At 38.1% G+C, this 17,462-nt stretch overlaps 1 protein-coding gene across 2 annotated transcripts in view; it reads left to right on the top strand.

Annotated features, from left to right (window-relative positions):
* Positions 1-17,462, top strand: part of TRPC4 (transient receptor potential cation channel subfamily C member 4) — a 140,677-nt gene that overhangs the window by 61,710 nt on the left and 61,505 nt on the right. For both annotated transcript variants that reach the window (XM_057399983.1, XM_057399985.1), the window contains one exon: positions 13,284-13,802. In XM_057399983.1, the coding sequence (XP_057255966.1) occupies positions 13,284-13,802 (519 nt within the window). The remainder of the gene's footprint in view (positions 1-13,283; positions 13,803-17,462) is intronic.

The raw sequence follows: 17,462 nt of genomic DNA, 5'->3' as shown, positions 1-17,462 counted from the left end.
CCTCAGAGCTTGCTCTGGCATTTATTTGCTGCTCAGTGTGTTAGCAGCCACTGAGATCCTTGGACAGGAGAGTTATCCTGGCGGATCACTAGGAAAGCTTGCTATCTTGGGACTTTTTTGGAGGTGGAGAGAGCAGGGGCGTTATTTTGCTGTCACAGGCTGAACTTATATTTTATAAATCTTGATTCATTGAGCTGATTGATAATTATTTGGAGTGTGGGAAGGTAGAGGAGGCGGTGTTGACAATACAAGTTGTCTTTCACTTGAATCTACCGATGCAGTTATCATCAGAATAAACAATGATTGATGTTATACCAAAATGTGTCTCAACATTTGATTATTTTTTAGCAGTATTGCCATGTAGTTTTGGGAAGAATGAAAAGGGTGTAAGAGAACACCCAGGAGGAGGGAATTGGCCTGTATGAGATGTGTTAAGGATGTTGCACAGTATAGTTTATAGGCAGGCCTCTATGTGGATGTTCAGGTACACACCTAAGCTATCTGTGGAAGGGATACAGACAGCAAAGCTAGAGAGCTTTGCAGGCAAAGTGTCTTCAGTCTGGCAGCATTCCCAGAAATAGATAAAAAGTCTGAAGGTGAAAAGTCAGGAGATGGCATGGAAGTGGCACAGAGCCTAAAGAGTCATTTTCCATTCCTGAAATCCTGGCAGCATAGATTCTGCTCTACTGATAGAGCTCTATCAAGTCTGACAGAGCTCCTATCTCCTACAAAATTCCCCACGTGGATTCATCAGCCACTCTGTTCCTTTCATGTCTCTTAGTATCTTTGGACTTCTTGCAAATGCCCTTTGAGGACTCTCAGGGTCCTGAGATGAAGCCAGTGCTCTTTGGAGCTGTGCTCATAGCCCAACTTCAGTCTCAGTCAGGCTTCTCTTATGGAGCAGAGCATTTAGTCAGCTTCATCGATTATTGTCCTTCCACGCTTCATGGGATGACACCATTTTCCCAGCCCTGCATTGGCCCACAACCCAGTAGTGTACATGGGAAATTTGCTGTGTCGTGGTTGTACCTCCTCCTGGTAACAGTGTGGGTCATCATGGAGGAGACCAGGGAACATATACAGGTTGTAGACCCTGCATACCTGCAATGGAGTTACACTACAAAGATGTTGAACCTTTTGTTTTAAGATGTTTTTCAGATTTTCACCTAGTTACCAAACTGGAATTTATATTGGTGAAGCCAGATCAGAAAGAAAGGGAAAGATTTTATGAGCACTGCATGATGCCTTGTAGTTTTTCTTATCTAAAACTCTCTCCAATAACTTTGGAAAATATCAGTCACAATCACTTGTGTAATGCTCTTCATCTGTTGAAAGTATCATTTTTGTTTTGAAAATGTCTCTCACACAAGTTCCATGAACTGAGTGCCTTTCTGCAATGTTCTGATTAATGACAGTCTAGCTGGTAGTATATATGGAGGAGGCAATGCAAAGCTATTTTGTTGGGCTTCAAGTACACAGTCTGGAAGTGGAATGTGACGGCAATCTTGGCTGTCTGAGTTGGTAGCTGAGTATTTTTTTTTTTTCCTCAGTAGCATCTGATTAACTAGAAATTTCTGACAGGTTTTAACATACTAATAGGCAGAGATGAATGGGGGAAGCTGTGTAGGGGATATTTCAGTTTACTGATGAAATAGATATAGTAGTCTATGCATGTATTCAGTCTTCATATAACCATATGGGCACATGAAAACAACGTGTAACTTTTAAGGAGAGGTGTACCGTAAATGTGGAGATTACTAATTGCATATGAGATGGAGATATGGATTTACAAAAGTATTGTTCTTTGATTTTTTAGAGATATACTGATTGTTTTTAAGTTCAAAAAAAGCTTCCTTTAAGTGTCATTATGTCTTGGCAATAAACCCAAACTGTCTGTGTTTATATGCATAGGAGGTAGGGTGGGTGGCTGTTTAGAAAAACCTATGACAATTATTAAAGAAAGACTCCAGAATCATAGAATAACAGAAGCTGGTATTCTGGTGCCATACAGTAAAGCTGCTAGCAATTTCAATATCGAGATAGACAATGTGTTCTACAATATGCACCCCTCACCTTGTAACAAATACTAAATTACAATATTCTAAAGTTGAAGCAGTGACAAAACAAGCATGCCAAAATATGGGGAAACGTGATAGTTTCTTGACCTGTACAGAATTTTTATTGGAATTTGCTATTGAAAACATAAAAAAAAAAATAATAAATCTGACTAGTGGGATCCTTAAAGATAGATTTCTGACAGATGCTCTTATTGATCATGACTGTCACCAGTCACATTGTCACTAGCAGTGAATCTAATCCTCCATTTTAGCATTTGCGGAAGTTTAAAAAATAATAATGATGACAAATACAAATTTAATTCAAAGACAATTGGTGAACCAAACTTCTACCTAAACTTTAAGTAACTTCTACCTAAACCTTAAGTACCTTCTAACCCTAAGCATTCAGAAACGTTAAGTGCTTTTCTGTCATTATTTGCTGCCTTTTTCACACTTCATGTTTTCAGCTCATGCTGGAAATGAAAGTACTTTCTACCATAAGGAGATGAATGCAGATAGCAACAAACATTAGAAAAATCTAAAATAAATCAAAATCTCTAGAAGGTTAATGCAAAAAATGAGGTCTGTGGAAAAGTCAGATTTCTCCTCTAGAAGTCACATTTTCAGGACTGTCTTTTCTTCCCCACTTTACAGCACTCATCCAAGCTTACAATAGAATAGGGACAGCATACAAAGCAAAAAAGGAAAGGTCCAAAATCTCTGCCTTCTATAGTTAGTGCTACTATACTGTAATTTTCATAAGCTTCCATGCCTGGAATCCTGTTTGCAAAACCGACCTGCTTTCACTTCCTGAGAACTCAACAACTGCAAAGATAGAATCAACTAAAGATTTTAACAGCCTTTCAGTGCTTGAAAATAGGTTCAGAATCATCTCTGAGACCAGCTGTATAAATTAAGAAGACCAAGAAGATCAACATATAGAATCTTTTTTTTGATCGAGGTAGTCTTGTCTTCTACGGTCTAACAAATCCCCATAGCAAATTATCTTTAACTTACGAAGTTAAAAGATTTATAAACATTAAAGGAGCAATATAAAGAAATCAGTAACTTGTCTGCATAGAGCAGCCTCTCAAGGGACACTTAATGATTTTACCCTTCACAAAACAGATTGAGAAGATCTGTGCTATATATATATATATATATGTATACAGATACATGTATGTAAGGGATGGGAGTCAGTTCCCAGTTCAGATGCCTGAAGCTGAATGCAATACAGTAGACCCAGGGGACTATGCAGAGATGTCTCCTACATCAGGGCAGCCTGCCTGTCCTTCACCTGTGCTGCAAAGGGGTGAAAGCCCTCAGTAGGTCTTGTGTCATATCTCTGATTCTTTAGGGTATCCTAAATCATACTGGGTGCCTATGTGTAGATACCTGAATCACTGCATTAGTGTTCACATATAAGCCAGATATCATATAATCATAGAATCATAGAATAGTTAGGGTTGGAAAGGACCTTAAGATCATCAAGTTTCAACCCCCCTGCCATGGGCAGGGACACCTCACACTAAACCATGTCACCCAAGGCCTCGTCCAACCTAGTCTTGAGCACTGCCAGGGATGGAGCATTCACAAACTCCCTGGGCAACACTTTCCAGTGCCTCACCACCCTAACAGGAAAGAATTTCCTCCTAATATCCAATCTAAACTTCCCCTGTTTAAGTTTTAACCCATTACCCCTTGTCCTATCATGACAGTCCCTAATGAAGAGTCCCTCCCCAGCATCTCTATAGGCCCCCTTCAGATACTGGAAGGCTGCTATGAGGTCTCCATGCAGCCTTCTCTTCTCCAGGCTGAACAGCCCCAACTTCTTCAGCCTGTCTTCATATGGGAGGTGCTCCAGTCCCCTGATCATCCTCGTGGCCCTTCTCTGGACTTGTTCCAACAGTTCCATGTCCTTTTTATGTTGAGGACACCAGAACTGCACACAATACTCCAGGTGAGGTCTCACAAGAGCAGAGTAGAGGGGCAGGATCACTTCCTTCGACCTGCTGGTCACGCTGTTTTTAATGCAGCCCAGGATTACGGTTGGCTTTCTGGGCTGCTAGCACACACTGCCTGCTCATGTTCATTTTCTCATCAACCAACACCCCCAAGTCCTTCTCCACAGGGCTGCTCTGAATCTCTTATCGGCCCAACCTGTAGCTGTGCCTGGGATTGCTCCAACCCAGGTGTAGGACCTTGCACTTGGCATGGTTAAACTTCATGAGGTTGGCATCAGCCCACCTCGCAAGCATGTCAAGGTCCCTCTGGATGGCATTCCTTCCCTCCAGCGTATCAACCAAACCACACAGCTTGGTGTCATCGGCAAACTTGCTGAGGGCGTACTCAATCCCACTGTCTGTGTCAGCAATGAAGATGTTGAACAAGACCGGTCCCAGCACTGATCCCTGAGGGACACCACTTGTTACTGGTCTCCAGCCGGACATTGAGCCATTGACCACAACTCTTTGTGTGCAGCCATCCAGCCAGTTCTTTATCCACTGAGTGGTCCATCCATCAAATTGATGTCTCTCCAATTTAGAGACAAGGATGTCATGTGGGACAGTGTTGAACGCTTTACACAAGTCCAGGTAGATGACATCAACAGCTCTACGCCTGTCCACCAGTTTTGTAGCCCCATTATAGAAGGTCACCAAATTGATCAGGCAGGATTTCCCCTTAGTGCAGCCATGCTGGCTGTCACCAAGCACCTTGTTGATTATCTGAGCTTCCAATAAAGTCAGTGAAGAGCTAGACAATCTGCTGACCAGATTTAAGTGTCTACCATAGGCAAAAAAAAAATTTATCTGGACTCTTCTGACTATCTCAACCTGGAGCCCAGCTTGGAGGCTTCTGTGTAGTGAATAAGTGAGATGTGAAGCATTCTAGTATGTCTGTGAGACGTGTCATCCTGGTAGTTACGACAGTACCTGTGTGAGAACTGTGCCTGTGTGGAGTCGTGACTGGAGGTCACACAGGACACCTTTAGGTATCTGAAGTACACTTCACAGTTACGTGGGGGCAGTTGAGATAAGCCCTAGTTTTTTACTGTGTATATCAGGAGCTTAAAAACCTAATTCAGATATAAAGCCTATAATGAGGCATTTAAATCTGGAGTTAAATCCCATCCTGTAGTTTCACCTACAACATATCCTCCCTCTGATAGTGTCCAATGCAGAAAGCCAGGAAAGATTTTAGGAACAGGACCACCAGAGCCCTATTGTTGAAAGAAACTCTTTTAAAGAAACAGCAATTCCTGATGGACACAAACTTTCAAACAATCTAACGCTGCAAAGTGGTCCAATGAAAAATGTTTTCAAAGAGCCATTCTAGAGTTTTTCCTTGTCTGAGCCACTGTGCTGAAATGGTTACCTGGAACTTCCTTGTGGAGATACCTCTTAAGATGTATGCAAAGAGAAGGAGAATTCTAAAGACTTTTTCAACTTGAACATTAGTCTTTGACCATCAAACATACAGTCATACTGAGTCATCTTTAAAATGAATGGGTTTCAAAACTTTCAGCTGTGAGAAAACTTATGAAAATTTAAAAAAACAGAAACATACCACTGTCTCTGCTCCCTCCTGGCTTCTTGTGCCCCTCCTCATTGGCAGAGCATGAGACTGAAAAGTCCTTGATCGGGGTAAGCATTACTTAGCAACAACTAAAAACATCGGTGTGTTATCAGCACTGTTCTCAGACTAAAGTAAAAATGCAGCACTGCATCAGCTATTAGGAAGAAAATCAGCTCTATCCCAGACAGAACCAGAACACAGAAAAAAAGAAAAACTGACATATCTATCTTCAAAGCCTTAAGTTCCTCATTATGTACTGACGACATGCAGTTGGGTGTTTGCAGCAAATGCAAAAAGGTCCGCCACCATTTCATTTGCTGCCAACTAGATTTATGTCATCAACTGCAAGTTGAAATGTCTCTTCCCTGCTCATTTAAACCTCCTCTTATTAAGCCTTTGTCACTACCATGCACTGAATTGAATAAATATATACATATATAAGCTCAAAGAAAAAAAACTTTCCATATCCTAAGCACATTAGGAATGCCTCTTTACCCATTCATTACTAGGAGGCACCGTGTGTATAAGACATGTACAGATCAAGATCTGCAATATGTCAGTAAGCTCAAGAGGAATACAGCACTAAAATAAGACTCACCTGAAACAAGAACTGACATTATTAAAGGATTTGAACTAATCCATTCCCCTTGGCACCAGTTTCAAAGGCTTCTTTCTAGCAATCTACCCTTAAATAATCTTAACTATTCTTCTTCTGGTCTCTCCCTGTATAGGACAGTTTATAATCATGCATGCCTCTCCCATATCTCCTTTGCAGTGGTAATTGAAAAGGATTTTTTTCTGCTTCTAGCAATCTTCTGTTGTTTACCACTGCATCTTTCCAAAACCTCATTTTTGAATTGATTCATGCATGCAGGGAGGATCTCAAAGTGTCTATAGTGTAAGGAACTGAACACGGATGAGAATATCATTAACCTGTAATAGAATAAAATTGTCAGCCCTTTGCCTCTCAAAGGAACTTCGTATCCCAGCATATCCTAGTGTAGTTGCGTGAGCCTTGGTCTCCTCTGTCTACTTCAGAAACATGTTCTGTTTTGCATCTGCAAAATATGGAAAACTTACATTATGGTTCAAAAATTTGCTAAATAACAAACCACTGAATATCATACCAGGAATAATATACTTATGAAAGAGCTTGCTATGACATTTCTCTACATCCTTTGCAGATTTGTGAGGTTTCTATGTCCCTACCATACTCTTTTGTATTCCTTTCTCATATTTTGAAAAGATATAAAACATTTTTTCTTTGTTTTTCAAAATTGCCTGGTTCCCACTTTGTTCTTTGAGAGTATAACCCTTTTAATTTTCTCAGACATGAAATTTACCTCCCAGCTGTAAAGATATCTCAAATTAATTTGCAATGCTGAATAATTGAAATCAGCTGTAAAGAAGTTTAGCTAATTCCTACACTTCCTTCTGAGATGCTTGTATCTGCTAATCAGTTTGTTGGTACCTAGAGAGGCCATCAATCTGTTAATTTTCTTTCTGCAAAAGCTCCTTTTCAAAAACCATCTTTCTCATTCCTTAGCCAGTGGGATGCTTGTTTTGTTTTGTTTTGTTTTGTTTTGCTTCTAGATCCTGCTCAGATTTTAATAAATCCTTTTTTCTTACATTTTGCTCAAGATCTCACTGGAGAAGCAAGCCAATTTCCTTCTGGCTCCCCAGCTAATGATTGAAGCCATTTTGGGAGAAGGCAAAAAATAGGGAAAGGCAAGATGTTTTCCACGTTTTTCTAATCAGACCAGATATATGGTTCTCAGGAAATGGAATGTCAAACATAAACTTCACTAAAATGATTTTTTTCTTTATAAATTATTCTGTATGTATCTATGCATCCATTTAAAACATTCAGTTGGGAAGGACTCCACTAGGTCTACTTTGAACATTCAGAAAGTCTCAATGGTTTTGCTCATCATACAGACTTTGAGAAAGGTGTATAACAGCTTTATTCTGAATGCAACATGAATAATTTGAGTTATCCTTTAATCATTTGCACAATAAGATCTTTTTTTCTTTCTTTGCTCTTATATCTTTCCAAACCATTTTCATTTTCTTCTTTCATTGCCCCTGAGTGAAAAAAGCCCTATTTGCTTGTCACTTTTCATTATGAGCACTCAAGCAATGCCCAGTTCTTACCTGAAAAACTCCTTTAGCTAGTTTCAAAAAGATATGTGAGAGAGCAGGTATGAGTTTCAGAGCTGGAAACAAATTCAGAATATCCGTCTTTTACTGAGTGTTTACTTTGACATAATTTGCCACCCTTGCTCAAGCTATTGACACTGTCTGAAGGAAGGACATATCCATTCACTAATAATGTTCACAGGAAAACATTAATTGAAAATGACCAGTACAGGCTGTATTTTGGATCACCTCCCAGAGATACAGAGAAAAGAAAGAAGAAGAGTAATAAAGCCCAGAAGCCTTTTGTAATCAGTGACACCCAACAAATGTGTGCCCCAAATCTATCTAATTAAATATCTTTTACGTTGATTCTATCTGGAAACTGATATCACTTAATTTTACATCATTTTCTTTCAATTCTCTGTTCTCCTTTTTCAAGTAAAAGAAGCTTATACTTTTTCACACCAGGAAGGATCCTGAAGAACATAAACAAATATTTTGCTTGTACCTACCTAGAAGAAAACATAGATATGAATAGCAGCCTACCAGGATTTTTCCAGAACAAATCTTTTCGTAACAATATAATTTACATTCATCACCATATAGCAAGCTCTGTTATGTTAGGTAAAAGCGGTACATGCCATATATCTCGAGTTTTGTCAGATTTCATGAACTGTCACTCAAAATACAGTCTAAGAACGCCAGACTCACAGTAGCTGCCATCAGTACTTAGTGAAACAGGAAGAATAAATCAGACGGATGAAATGATCAATTCTGCAGGGGTCTATCCCAATCAGTATATTCGTTCATGACATTTAAGATGAAATAGAGGGTGTGTTAAATCTGTAGACAACAAAAAGCTGGGGGGATTGCAAGGCTATTGCAGGACACAGTTGGAATTCAGGATTGTTTGGGCAAACGAGAAATTGTTTCTGTAAAACAGTTCAGTAAGAAAAAGTGTAGAGTTATAAGCAGAGCAGAAATAATCAACCAAATACATATTGGAACTGAAAACAAGATAACAGTTCTGCAGGGGGGATTAAAGCAAGACTAACAGAAAAAAGATTGGACAATATCATATTGCTGTGCAAGTCAGTATCATATTTGGTCACATCAGAATGAGCACAGATGATAAAATATCTATGAGTTTGGCCTCTGTTATATTCAGAAATGGTAAGGAATGTGCAGAAAGAAATAAGAAGCTTCAGAGAATTAGAAAATATTCCCCATAAGGAAAGCCTGAAGGAATGATTGTTTAAAAGAAAAAACTGAAATTAACTATAGTAAGAAATAATGTTTTCTCTTTATCCACATTTTTTGAACAAGACATTATAACCTTAAGTGCACAAAGGTAAAACAAATTAAGTATCAGAAACATTGTCTGAAAATGATTAAGCATATCCACCCAGCACTGCAGGGTTTTAAGAACAGATTGGTCAAATATCTGTGGGTATTGATCTAGGTGTAATTACCATACTTTGCATTCAAGGGGGCAAACAAGACCTTCTGACAAGTTCCTTCTTGCCATCCAGTACTTATGTTGCTGAATTCTCTTATGCTTTTTGGCTCAAATGTTCTGCAGATGTGTTAAGCATGTATTGTTTTTTGTATCATGCGGTTATGCAAGTCATTGTTTAGAAAAGTGATGTTGGTTTCAGTGAATTACTATTGTAATTCTTTTTCTTAATATGTAATATTAATGCCTTTTGTGCAGTGTGGCTGGCACAGAGACTGGAGGTCATCAGTCCATGCTGTGACTATTGTGACACACAAATTGATTCAGGGTAATAAGATGAGCATGAAAAAGCATTTGAAAACCATAAGCACCCATCTTAGGGTAGGTTAAGTGTAACTGATGAATAGAAAAAGATAAAAACTCCAGGGTTTTGAAAACTCAGCTTGTATTTGGGAAAAATAAAATGAAAATAACTCAAACTTGTAAATTTAACTTTGAAATATTCCCATATACAGAAAAGGCAAGCACTGAAGCATCCTTAAATGTGACAGGATTATACATTCCTGTGTAACCTGCTCTGGGTGGCCCTGCCTTGAGTGGACTAGATGAACTCCAGAGGTCCTTTCCAACCCTTATGATTACATGCTTGTGATAACATATTTTGGAAATTTACAAAAGATATACTTCCATCTCAAATCTGCAGCCCAAAACCTTCCCACCACAAAGTCTCAAGTTATGGTTAAGGTTTCATTTTGGCTAGTCAGTCCTTTCATTTTTCTGTGAACCACATCCTATAATTTGGCACGAGAGGGAGGTATTATGTTCTTATATGTCTAGCATTTAGAATTTTAATTGGAGGTCCTAATATATTTTATGTCAGAACTAATATTTTAAATTTTTCATCACATTTAGTTTATGAGTCATTGTTTCATTTAAGACCCCAGAAGATAAGCATCACTTAACCTCAGATATGTACTACTCCTTTTTTGTCATCTCTCTTATCTGTGGTTAGGCTCCAGAGAAAAGAAATCTGGAAGATGAGTATCAAACACCTTGACAGCATTGAGCTGAACCATGGGTATGAAAATATTAAAGGACACAATTCGTAATGAAATCTTATCTGCTGGACTTAGTTTAATTACATTCGAAGAATGCATTCTTAAGAAGTAACAATATTTCTAAAAAAATTTAACTGTGCATTCATGCATTTACATTTATTCCTCAGACTGTTGTCAGTAAACTTACAGTGGGTGAGGTTTTGTGAATACATGCTTCCTACAAAAAGAATAGACGTGGAGGCAGGATATTATAAAAGGAAAGAAAATACTTCAGTAGCATTTTAAGAGTGTGGTACTTATCTTCAAGAAATGTAATGAGTCCAAGGGCAATAAACAAGTTGAACCCTTTCCAGGGAAGCCAGGGAAAGATACCTATAGAAAACAGAAAATGACAACATATGAGGTGGGTGTTGCATGACTAGTACCAGGCGCACTGCTCTGAAATGATGCTGCCCCTGAGTTTAGCTTCCCAACTTCCATCCATATTCCTGCCTTACACATTCAATGACCAAACAATATGCCAGCTGTGCAATGCACAGCAAGAGCTGTGGGACGGGGAAAAGGCCTTTGGGTCAAAATATGGGGCCGCCACTGGAGGCATGCAGTTTGTGCAGTCTTGTGAAGATAGTTTCAGCATGGCTTTCAGGATGGACTCTGTACAGACTCCTTCAGTGGTGTGACAATTGAATTCAAGTTATTTTGAAGTTATATTTTCAAATCATTCAAGTTATCTGGTAGCTTCTTACTTTGTGAAAGAAGTAGGGGTAGAAGGATTTTTTTAATCTTTCCTGGTGGAATTACTTCCATCATTATAATCAGGATGTATTTCAGCTGACATAATATGAAACCAAAGAAGAGAAGAACTCAACAAACCAAAATGCAAATCAGAAAACTGTATATGCATAGGGATAACTTTTACGCTGTGGGCTGTACTGCAGTGTGGACTTCAGCAATTTCAAGCTGTTTGACTGATGACAGTTATAGAGCAGTAGTGCTGAAGAAACTGATGGGCCTGATGACACACTTTTATAATATTGTAATGTGGTGCTGCATGAGATGACATATACATTCTTCTTGTTGTGTGTCTTATAGACTCTTTTTTTTTGCTTTAGGTTTTTCTTGCAATCATGCTGTCATGATTGAAGAGACTCAGAAATTTATTCACCTAATTGCTTGCAGCCATTGCAGGATATGCTCTCCTTGAAAACAAAAGGAAATATAACTGTAAATACAGAAAGACAAGAACCAGACAGGCTATCCCTTTTCCCAAAAAAATAGGTTGCTTTATGTAGATTCTGAGCTCTTGCACTTAAGAAGTGGGTAAATGTGCACTGCAGTTTTCTCTCTGCTATGATACTGCATTAATGAGAGCCATTGTGGGAAATCAAGATGGAGAAAAGGACACACCCAGGGTTTACATTCTTCCTTTTCCAAACATCTTTTTTTTTATTTCCTGGATATCTAAGAGATCATCAGCAATCAGTCTCTCTACTCTGATGTCATGCGGACAGAAAATAGGTATTTGGCCTAGATTTCTCTATCTTTCAAAGCAAAGGGTCGTCTCTTCACACAGACCGTAAAGGGAACTTAAAGACAACTGAAGTGGGCTCTTCCACTTGGTATCTAAAAAATTGTTAGATATCTAAGTAGGGCTGACTCATTCCCACTTACAGTTAAGTACAGGAAAAAGAAAGGCAACAGAATCTCATGTCCTTGAGCACTGAAGTGTACAGACTTTGAGCTGTGCTTTCTTCTTTTCTCTTTTTTGCCTACTCATTCCCACACAGCTATGCATACACAATCACCAAGCTGCTTTGCTCCACCCTGAAAATAATGTCGAAGTAGAAAATTTTAAGCAAAATGTAAGAAAGAAAAATCATTTAACCTTTCTAAGTTTAAGCAGCCTCACACTTGACATGTTAACACTAAAGTGTATAATATAGTTACACCACTGCTAAGAACTGGGAATTCACAATCAAGTGATTGGAAGACATAATAGTTTCCCATCCTCCCAGGATTTAAGGAAGATTCTTATGTTCTCTGTGAGTGATCTGTCAAAGCTTTAGATTGTGTGGCTGATGTCAATGTGTGCTAGTTATTTGTTTTGGCTTTTTTTAAAGAGAATAATTTCAGTAGTTTGAAAGTAAAATTCATCATAAGTCTGGTGACTTCAGACCAAGTACTCTGGGTCAACAGTTAAATGCTGAAATGTTCTGAGTGCCATGGGAGCACTCAGAACTTCAAAAGGTAAGTACTTCATTATACTGCAAATCAGGGAATAACTTGACCTTATTGCTTTGGCATTCTGTATGTCTTTGGTTTTAATTAGTAGGAAATCTTAAAATAAGAGGGTCAGGGGTTGAGCTCATGATGTAATTAAAGTTGCAGTCTAAGGGCTTGCCCTTTAAATATTTCTGCAAGTTAAGGCTGAAATTATTTAATACACACTTCTGTATTTGGGTGAATTCTGATGGTGTGAATTCCAAAATGTGTGCATTAGCCTTATGACTGACTTAGAGGAAAGGTTTTCATAAGTTGTGAGAAAAACAAGCAGCTTTTGAGTTAATAGACCCCTGTTACTACAGGGCATTGCAATTATGCCCCCAAGATTGTGTTTTCCCTATAAAACTGAGATTAACCATTGAGAGACAAGAGAGCATTTCTATCTCGCTCACAGCTGGCACTTCAAAGCACCTGACAGGATTGTCTGAGTCTTCCTTGTTTGCCTAATCATTTGATCTAATGAATCATTCCCTGTGGGTTCTTTACATACAAACAGGTTTTATGAAAACTCACTCCCTGTTTATAGCAATTTATTAACTGGAAAGAGGCTATCTTAGCTAATTGAATTGTCATGTTTAAAATGTTTCCTTCAACTCTGGTCAGAAGCAAAGGTCCCTCAGGAAGTGTACTACCTGCTAAACTATTTGTAACTTAATTTCCTATAGCTCTTGTTCAATGAAGAGGCCTGTAAGGCTTTTTGCCTTTTATTCACAGGTGCCACCAGTGCTTCTGGACAAGCAGTTTTCGGAATTTACACCGGACATCACACCCATTATTCTGGCTGCCCACACCAACAATTATGAAATCATAAAACTCCTTGTGCAGAAAGGAGTCTCCGTGCCCAGGCCACATGAGGTCCGCTGTAACTGCGTTGAATGTGTCTCAAGTTCAGATGTGGACAGCCTCCGCCACTCTCGATCCAGACTTAATATCTATAAGGCTCTTGCGAGCCCCTCATTGATTGCTCTGTCCAGCGAGGATCCTTTTCTTACTGCTTTTCAGCTGAGCTGGGAGTTGCAGGAGCTGAGTAAAGTGGAAAATGAATTTAAGTCAGAGTATGAGGAACTGTCAAGGCAATGTAAGCAGTTTGCGAAAGATCTCCTGGATCAGACACGGAGTTCCAGGGAATTGGAAATTATTCTTAATTACAGAGATGATAATAGCTTGATAGAAGAACAAAGTGGTAATGATCTTGCAAGATTGAAACTGGCAATTAAGTACCGTCAAAAAGAGGTGAGTGTGCTGGAGGATATTTAAGCATATTTAGTGGTAGTAATGTGATAGATAATAGCTTGAAATACATCCTTTTAACTGAGACAAATTGCGCTTTTTTTTTTTTTTGTTCTACAGGGTCTTTTCTTTGTATAAATTTTTAATTAGATGAACTTGAGTGGCTGCTATAGTTTGATAGTATCAGAATTTAAAATGTTCTGTTATAGCACAGATCCAAAGAAACTTTTATTCTTTTGCACCTGAATAGACATAGTCTCAAGTAGTTGTGCTCTGAAGAGCTCTTCAATAGGAGGATAAATATATACACAGCATACTTCAAATTAGCTTTAATTGTGTCCAATGGAAAAATGAGGCTATGTGTTTAAACATCTATAAAGTACTACAGGTACTTCTAGAGAGATATTACTTAAAAAAAATAGCTATTATAAATAGTTAATGAAACAAAAAATTAATAACAGTGCATGACTCCCCAGATTTTTGACATTTTGTTTCTAAAGAATCCAAAATGGAGTTATATGGGTATTGGTTTCCATGACAGTTAAAAATTCATGAGTTTGCTTCACTTATATAGATATTCAGTTGAAATGACAAAATGTTTATATTTCTTTGAAAAATACTCAAGTTCTTATGTGTATGTAAAAGCAAAAAAATCAAGACAGAAAAAATGACTTAGGGAGACAGTTCCCCTGATATTTCCACAACTTCTCTTGGTCCCTGTTCATTGACATGTCAGAATGTCTTTGATCATCTCATTTGGAACCTGTATGTGCAAAATCAGCTGAACTTTGGAGGTATGTGAGCATGGTAACTGCTGTTAATAATTAAATGTTACTTGTTCATATAAAATATGGCAAATGTTCAAGAATCCCCTGTGTTCTATTGAACTAGTCTATCTATCACTGCTAAATATCTGTTCTCCAAAATACAATAGTAAATGCATTAATATATGAAGTACTTTAGAAAGGTTTGCAGCCACAATAAACAAACCTGTAACGATTCTATCGTCTATTTGAAATGCAATTTGGTAATGCTAAGAAGTTATCATGAAGGTAAGGAACTACTGAAGTACTGCTGGAAAAACATCTCTATTGGCCTCTGACTTCATGAATGTTCTAATAAGTGTTTTTTCTCTTCAGGAAATGTGTTGCATAATTTTGTATTTGGTAGTATAACGTTTTAGGCAACATATTCACTGCCTTCATAAATTATTTTCAGATGGTACTATTCCAGACTTTTCGTAACATCTACTATTTCTATTTTTTGAAATGCCAGTCCTGTGCTACAGACATTTAAGAAATTCTGGCTTGGACTTCTGTTTTCCAAAGGATTCATGCTTTGAAATAAAATTTCGACCTCTCCATTTTTTTATTATTTTTTTTTTTATCTACACCTAAATACAAAGCCTGAATTTTCATAATTTGAGGTAGAGACACTAAGAGACATTTGTATGGTGATTTTATTTTTTTTTTATAGTTGCATCTGATTCCTGTGTCTAATTAGATTGCATTAATACAGCTGATCACACTTTCTTTATTCTTCATAGTAGCAAACATTAAGCAAGAATGATTCAGTGCAACAATTCCAAATCAGCAGATATTTTATATTTTACATACAGCTTTCATTTCTATAAATATTTTCCACCATTTGAATCTCCCTGAACTAAATTCAAGTTTGAATAGCTTATTTTGTGTACCTGAATGTATTTCCTGCTAGATGTTGGAGCAGATAGTAGCCACTGTAAATGATGTTTTATTTTATTTCTGATTCTTACAACAGAATTCTGGTAGGTACAGCTCCAAAGAAACTTACTTCAGGCATAAGAAATGCTTGGATTCTGGCTGTCCTGATGCATAGGGATCATGATGAAAATAGGCAAGACAAGTGTTTCTACTTCTTGCGTTAACAATGTTAAAAGAGCCACTGAATCCAGGTCATGGGGATTCTTTCTTCCTGCTTGGGCACTGGAGCCTGGCCAGGACAAAACACCAGGTGGAAGCACCAGCCTCTGTCTCTATCCCAGGCACAAGCATACTGACCAGCCCTGCTGGGTCAGTTGAGGTTGCCCCTCCTTGAGGCAGTTGCAAACAGCCCTTTAATGGTCCATTAGTCAGGCAAAAAAGTTTTGGTCTTCAATACTGTCTCTATTACACCCTGTTTTCTGTGTTGAATTTATCACTTTTCTTTTCCAAAGTAGAAAAAGGTGTGGACTGGATTTCAATTAGTCATTAATGTATTATTTTGGATTTAACCTGTTTAAAAATACTGGTTGTGGTTAATAGATCCACTTCCTCTGCCCTATGTGTCTTGACCACCAAGAGGCAGTTCTCCACCAAAAGCTTTTTTATTATTGTTAGCGTCGAGACAAACACATAACCACCGGGATGGTTATATGAGGTGCTTTATTGAGGCGCCGGGAACCAGGGGTACGCACCCAAATCTGGTTCCTACTCCTGTCACATCGCGTTCGCAATTTATACACTAAAAATTTTGTAACTAATACATATTCAACACAGATTACATCATTGACCAATACATATGCATCAAAGATTGCTATATCAATCTATTACGACATCAGCCTCTTCTGCGCTTGCGCCGCCCCCTCTGGTGGTCGCCCTGATGAAGTAAGTAGTCTTCCTCAGATGAAGTAAGAAGTCTTCCTCAGGTTGTCCTTTTCACCTTTCCTTTACTTGGCCAGGTCCCAATCGTCTTCTGGACGTTAGCATTCTCTTATCTTCACCAGGATGCTTCTGGTATGCCGTTTTTGGCTATCTTAAACTTAGGTTCTGCTTGGGTAGTGTTTTACAATACATACACCTATACTCCCCTCACCATATGCAGTTATGTTAGCTCTTGCTACCAAGACTACCATTGTATCATGTAGTTACAGAGTAACTATGATACAAAACGGCAAAGTTACAACATCTTCTATTATACAAAGCCTCACTATTGATTTATAAATTTCTCAAATATAATCACTTTACTATTTTATATGATTATTTTATTGTAAAAACTTCACCCTCTCTAACATTATGACAGAAGCAAAAGTGGATTTGTGTTTTTTTGATCACACAAAATAGTAAAAAAAAAAAACCCAACCCAAACCCTACCAAGAAAAGAGCAAAACAGATAAGAATATATTGCCTTCCCTTCTTATGACCCATCCCCAACATCTCAATCTTTATTCATGCTATTACCAAAGGACATTGTAATGCTATACCGGGGCTGAGGTCAGAGCTCCATGAGTAAGCCATCAGGTCTGGTTGTTCAGAACATCCAGTCTAAGACCAGAAATTGCAGCTGAAAGTAATAAAAATAATGAAGAATGAGGACAAGTAAAATAGGACCATGTGTCCTTTTACATTGCTATTACAATTAATTGCCTAGAACATAGAACTATATCTAAATTTTCATTTCTCTTTTCAGTACATTTTGTAGAGTTGAAAAATCATTGTTTACCGAAAAATTCAGTTTCTTAACTACTAAAACTCTCCCAAATACCTCTGGTTGATCTTCTAGCAGTTCCCACTTCCCAGGGATATGCCCTAGTTTTATGAGATTAGCACCTGCAGAGTCTGAACTGACAGAGGCAGAGAAAGAGTGAAATAGGGAGTGGGTTTAACAATTTAACACAGGTGTTGTGTTTTTTTTTGTTGTTGTTGT

The sequence above is a fragment of the Pezoporus wallicus genome, unplaced genomic scaffold (genome assembly GCF_028554395.1).
Source record: "Pezoporus wallicus isolate ANWC-B61680 ecotype Strahan unplaced genomic scaffold, APGP_CSIRO_Pwel_v1 scaffold_7383, whole genome shotgun sequence".
Classification (NCBI taxonomy): Eukaryota; Metazoa; Chordata; class Aves; order Psittaciformes; family Psittacidae; genus Pezoporus; species Pezoporus wallicus.
Note: the sequence above shows the minus strand (reverse complement) of the source record. Positions and strands in the feature narration are given on the sequence as shown.